The 6000-nt window shown below is 57.0% G+C and overlaps 1 protein-coding gene across 1 annotated transcript in view; it reads right to left on the reverse strand.

The window, feature by feature from the left end:
• The window catches only part of MICALL2 (MICAL like 2), a 43561-nt gene extending 37957 nt beyond the window's left edge, over positions 1-5604 (reverse strand). The window contains exons 1-2 of the mRNA XM_044980467.1: positions 5590-5604; positions 3527-3888 (exon numbers count right to left, since the gene is read on the reverse strand). Of these exons, the coding sequence (XP_044836402.1) occupies positions 3527-3669 (143 nt within the window). The 5' untranslated portion in view covers positions 3670-3888; positions 5590-5604. The remainder of the gene's footprint in view (positions 1-3526; positions 3889-5589) is intronic.
• Between the last annotated feature and the right edge of the window lie 396 nt (positions 5605-6000).

Raw genomic sequence — 6000 nt, forward strand, 5'->3', positions numbered from 1 at the left:
GAGAAGAATAAATGAATGCTCTGTATTCGTTCCCCACTCACCATGGACACAAACCTGCCTGGAGCGGGGAATGCACTATGTATGCGGGATGTTAAGAAATCGTAATCTATTGGAGTGAAAGGGGAATTTAATTCCAAATTCTTTCAGTCCTGGGCTTCTTCCCTAACAGAGTCCAATGTGCCCTAGCCTCCTAGAGCACGTGGGGAATGCAGTTCTAGTTGTATGCAGCCTGCCCTGTGCACAGAGAGCACAGAACCTCTTGCCACTGCTGCCTGACCTCAGCTAAATTTGGAAGTTATCCTTCCCTTCACGTTTTCTGGCCGGAAAAAGGAAGAGGGGAAAAGACATTATACCAGCCTCCCCCCTGACCTATGGACTGCAAACCCCAGAATAGAAAACCTTTAACAACATTGTGGTTTGCTGACTGCCTGAAGTGTCCTGCCACTTCCCATGCCTCCCGGAGCAAGAACCCCCCTCTCCAGAGCGTACCCCCAGAGTTAAGATGTCATCTGCATAAGCCAAGAGAAGAAAACGTGTTGCAAAACAATCCCTGCAGATTTACAGATCAACACTCAATCCATGATTTATAGACACGAATTAGCTCTGTTGCAAGGGCACTGAGCTCACAGATTCGTAGGAATTTAAAAGAAAATCCAAGCTACTGGAGCTTCCCATGGCCTCCTGCAACTTCCAACAGCAAGCGCGTCAAGGTATCATCTCCACCCAGCAGCACCTCAACCTGCCAATTTTACACTAGCTGCTTTGTTGTGTGACTCTGCTACTGTTAACATGAACAGGGCGACCAGACCCAAAGGCCTTGTCATAATTTCACCTGCACTTGTCTGAGCACGGCTGCACCTGAAATGATCTGGAGCTGAATTCAACAACAAAAAAAAACCAGGGATAAATCACAGGTGTTTGCAGCTCTAGTGAAGAAAAAGATTTATTTGAAGTGTATCTATCTCCTGCTCTAGACATGCGGCCTAAGTATTATACCCAGCCACTCTACTGGCCAACAGGGACATATCCCTGGAGCTCAGGTAGCCAAGCCCCTGCCCACGCGTCCATGTTTGATATGGTGTGACACACATTCAATACAAGGCCAGGTCCTTTCTGAGTGTCCGGAAGTCACATAACACGCTGCCCCAGGCATTTACCCTGTTACTGACTCTGGGTTAAGGGCCGGCAGGGGAACATTCCGCGTCCTGCAGAGAACCTCCAAGGCAGTAAACACGGTGACGTGGCAAGAAGCAAACAGAGCAAAGCAATGGCACCTGATCAAATAAGGGAGGAGAAACTAGTTTCAGAAAGACGGCCCTGGACTGGGTGGCTGCTCCTGCCAATCAAACGAGCCATTCATTCGCGGGTGGCAGCCTCTTTAAAGCCTAGAAGCAAAGTTCCAGGAAACCCACAGACACAGGAGAGAGGCGAGAGGGGGTGGACAGCCACTGCCTTAGGTTTGAGCAAGAAGTGAGACACCTGTAAGAGAGGCTGCCCCACAAAACACTGAACACACCACACAGGACAGCCTAGGCAGGAGGGCACAGTCCAAGGAATTGGAGAAGAGCCCCAAAATAGAAGAGAGAACCTAATTCCTTGCCAGACTGACACGTCCTACCAGGGAGGACCCAAGAACTCCAATCAACGGGACAGAGAAATTCTCTCCCTGCCCCGCTGCGCTGTTCTCACGCTTCTTGTGCTACTAGCCGTCAAGCTAAAGTTACACAGGGAAAAGAACCCTGAACGCAACTTCACGGGCAGCATTCAGCACGTCCTTGCAGAATGCAGCTGGTGAGTCAGACCCCACCAGCAGCAGGGCCTGGCCTCCTGGAGATGCCCTTGGTGCATAATGAGGTCACTAGGAGTTGAGGGCTCCCATTCCCTCACAGGACTGGGCTGTAAATCGGCAAACAAGCAACTGGCGACAAGCAGGCAGCTACTGAGCGCTGTCTGGGGGCTGACAGAAAGCTCTTCTGAAAGCAGCCACTCGGTCTGTTTGCGTGGAAGAGGCAGTGGGACAGGGGAGGAGGAAGAGGCAGTCAATGGAAGGAGTGGTTTCCGTCCAGCTGGCTACTTTAAGCTCCCGAGCATGGAATCCTGCCTGGAAATTCCTGGGTTTTTTTGTTGTTGTTGTTTTATTTAACGAGCATTTATTGGCCAGCTAATAATTGATGAAATTGCCATTTGGCACAGCATGGAAAATTGAGCCTAAATAAACATTCGCTGCAAAGAAGGAAGCATTTCCCAACTGGTGTTTGAACTTGTTTAGCAACAGAAGGGATCTGTTTTAACTGTTTACAGCTCAGCCCCAGCCTTTCACCGCTGGCGGAGAAGAAGAAAGGAGTGTGAATGGGGAGAAACAAGCCACTGGCTTGGAGGTTTTCTGCTTGCAGGACAGCACCACTAATTCAGTGAAAGAACTGCCAAAGCAGGACACCATCCGGGAGGGGAGACCCAGTGCCATCCATTACACTTCAGCATTGCAGACAGACAAGGTGGGGGAGGCGGTATCTTTTATTGGACCAACTTCTGTTGGGGAGAGAGACCAGCTTCACATCTGAAGACAAGCTCTGTGTAAGCTCGAAAGCTGGTCTCCCGCACAGCCTGGGACCAACAGGGCGCACCGCTTGAGCATTCTATCACTCCAATGCAGCCAGGCCCCAGCCACACAGGCCCCCCCGAACACGAGGCACCAGGCCCAGCTGGACAAGCCCAGGCGCTGCCATTAACTGGACACTGAAACTCCCGCGCTAGGCAAAACTTGGCATTTAGTTTAATCACACACCTGGACTGAGCTAAAATAGTAGCTCACACCAGAGAGCACCTCAAGGAGCTGAAAGAGATGGCACACAGGACAGCGCTCCCACCCTGTAAAGGCCCCAATGCTCAAAGGGCAGCCTGAGACACAGTTAATGGTTCGGGACACTACACTCTGACTCTTCCCCTGTTGCTATGGTCCTCGGGACCCAGACTCACATGCCAACCCAGTCTCCCTTGCCCCCGTGCAATAGAGCAGGACAGAGAATTAACTCACAGCCTGATTTCTTCCAACAGCCCAGGTGGCACTCAGGTGGGTTCTATGCACTGAGGTTCTTCCGCTTGAAAGGCCATGATACCTAGGACAGAAATACATCCCTGCCACTCCCTGTCCAACACTCCAGCCAACCAAACCCCCTGTGCCACAGAAGAGAGATCCAGTACTGAGTGCTGAAAAACATAATTGTGCTTGGGAAGCCTGAAGCAGCTATTAAGTCATTCAGTGCATGGTCCTGCCAGGATTTTCTGTGGGGCTTTTTTTCCAGTCAAGTTTTAAATGACTCTTAGTTGCTTTAAGATGAGCAACAATTTCTATAACCTCAGTTCCATGACTCCTCAGTGTTTCTGGTCTAAATAATTTACAAGTGAGAGGCCACCAGATTTACATGGGAGACAGAATTTGGATCTAATGCAGGAGAACTCATAATGCAAGATACTAGAAGGAACCAACACACAGGAGCAGGAGCACCTGAAGCTCCCTGTTACTCACATGAGGTCTGGTTTGTGCCGATGAAGGATGGCACAGAATGCCAGGCCGTCCCGGAAAGAGGTGGTCATGTTGGTGATGCTGACATCCCGGTAGCCTTCACACTGCTGCTTGCACCACAGCTGCAAGTTTTTGATGGCTGCCATTCTGGGTAGGGGGGCAGTCAGAAACAGGGGTTAGGCAAGTACTGGAGAGGCGAGGCAGATCCCTACAGCGATGCTCCCAGTGGAAAATCTGACATCCAGAGCGGCACTTGGCGATGCCAGGAACTGAAGAGCCCCAAACTCCACCAGCTTGGTTCCGTTATAGACCCAGATCCTCCACCTGCTGCTAAGTGCTTTTGCTGCCAACCTGCCTGGCCGCTTCTGCAGGCAAGAAAAGGAATGCTGCAGCCACTGCTGGCGATGCTGGCACAAGCCCTCCCCCGTCACTGCTGGGTGTGTGTGTAGACAATGCTAGTTCCTGCCCCTCCCCCGTCACTGCTGGGTGGGGGGTGTGTGCAAGCGATGCTGGTGCAAGACCCCCCGGTCACTGCTGGGGGGTGCAGGCGATGCTGGTGCAAGACCCCCCCCGGTCACTGCTGGGGGGTGCAGGCGATGCTGGTGCAAGACCCCCCCCCGGTCACTGCTGGGGGGTGCAGGCGATGCTGGTGCAAGACCCCCCGGTCACTGCTGGGGGGTGCAGGCGATGCTGGTGCAAGACCCCCCGGTCACTGCTGGGGGGTGCAGGCGATGCTGGTGCAAGACCCCCCGGTCACTGCTGGGGGGTGCAGGCGATGCTGGTGCAAGACCCCCCCCGGTCACTGCTGGGGGGTGCAGGCGATGCTGGTGCAAGACCCCCCCCGGTCACTGCTGGGGGGTGCAGGCGATGCTGGTGCAAGACCCCCCCCCGGTCACTGCTGGGGGGTGCAGGCGATGCTGGTGCAAGACCCCCCGGTCACTGCTGGAGGGGGGTGCAGGCGATGCTGGTGCAAGACCCCCCGGTCACTGCTGGAGGGGGGTGCAGGCGATGCTGGTGCAAGACCCCCCGGTCACTGCTGGAGGGGGGTGCAAGCGATGCTGGTGCAAGACCCCCGGTCACTGCTGGAGGGTGCAGGCGATGCTGGTGCAAGACCCCCCCCGGTCACTGCTGGGGGGTGCAGGCGATGCTGGTGCAAGAAGATCCCCCCCCGGTCACTGCTGGAGGGAGGTGCAGGCGATGCTGGCGCAAGACACACACACACCCCAGTCACTGCTGGGGGGTGCAGGCGAAGCTGGCCCCAGCCCGGCTGTGCCTAGCGGAGGGAGCCCGCCGCAGCCCCAGAGGGTGTCAGGAGCGTCCCGACTCCCAGCCCCGGACGCGGGGAGACGCCGCCGCCGCCGAGTCCCGCTCGCCGCCCAAGGCGCAGCTTGTCCTGCAGCCCCGCTCCGGTGCCCGCGGCTCGCTGCCCTCCCCCGCCAGCGGGTCCCGGCTGCAGCCTGCCGGGTGTGCGGGCAGGAGCCGCGCCGCGGCCGGATCTGGGGGGAGGAGGCGGGGAGAGCGCGGGGGAGGGGCGGGGGGAGGGATCAGGGAGCCGGGCGCCCCCCTCCGGGAGAGACGCCCCTTCCCTGGGGCAGGGAGCAGCCGCGGCCCCGCTCCGCCCCGGCGCGGGTGAGCAGGGTCCGGGGCACGTAGCCGGGCGGGGGGAAGCTGCAGCCCAGCGCCCCAGACCCTGTGCCCGGCAGAAGCGCCTTGCGGGCGGGGCGGGGCGGGGCGGGAGGAGCCCCACTGCCCCACCCCCCCGCAGAAGTAGGCAAACGGGGCAGTGCCCCAGTAAGGGTCTGAAAGGAGCTGAACGGGGGCAGGACCGCAGGTGGGGAGGGGTCCCTCACGGGCCTCCCTTGCCCTGGCCCAGGAAACCTTCATCCAGCTGTGCAGGCCAAGCCCTGCCAGGGAGGGGTGGCGCTGCCCAGGGGCTCGGGCTCTGCTCCTTCGCTGTCCTGGGGGACACCCAGAGAGCGCTGGGTGCGGCCGGGCCCTGGCCCAAGCCAGGTGGAGACCATGGAGCTGCAGAACCAGCCCCTGGGGAGCCAGGTGAATGAACCGACCTAGCCAGGGGAAGGTGCTTTCCTCTGACTCATAACAACCCTGGGTGGGGAAAGATCAGGGACATCGCTCAGCCGATCCTAGGGTGACCAGCTGTCCTGATTTTTGGGTCTTTTTCTTATATAGGTTCCTATTACCCCCCACCCCCGTCCTGATTTTTCACACTTGCTGTCTGGTCTCCCTAGCCAATCCTGGAGCTAGCACACCCCCTGAGCTGGGCTTTTTCTGTCCTGGTTTGGGTCAAGCGTAGAACCATCCTCTGGGGTGGAGTTAACAGGACTCAGCAGCTTTCCGCCCATGTATCCCTCCTCTCTCCCCTCATGTGTGAGTGCAGAGGACATCTCTGCTGCAAAGCTGCTAGGGGCAATTGTGGGGAACCATTCAGATGATGGTTCAGAATCATTAGCTGAGTC

Source organism: Mauremys mutica, chromosome 11 (assembly GCF_020497125.1).
Source record: "Mauremys mutica isolate MM-2020 ecotype Southern chromosome 11, ASM2049712v1, whole genome shotgun sequence".
Classification (NCBI taxonomy): Eukaryota; Metazoa; Chordata; order Testudines; family Geoemydidae; genus Mauremys; species Mauremys mutica.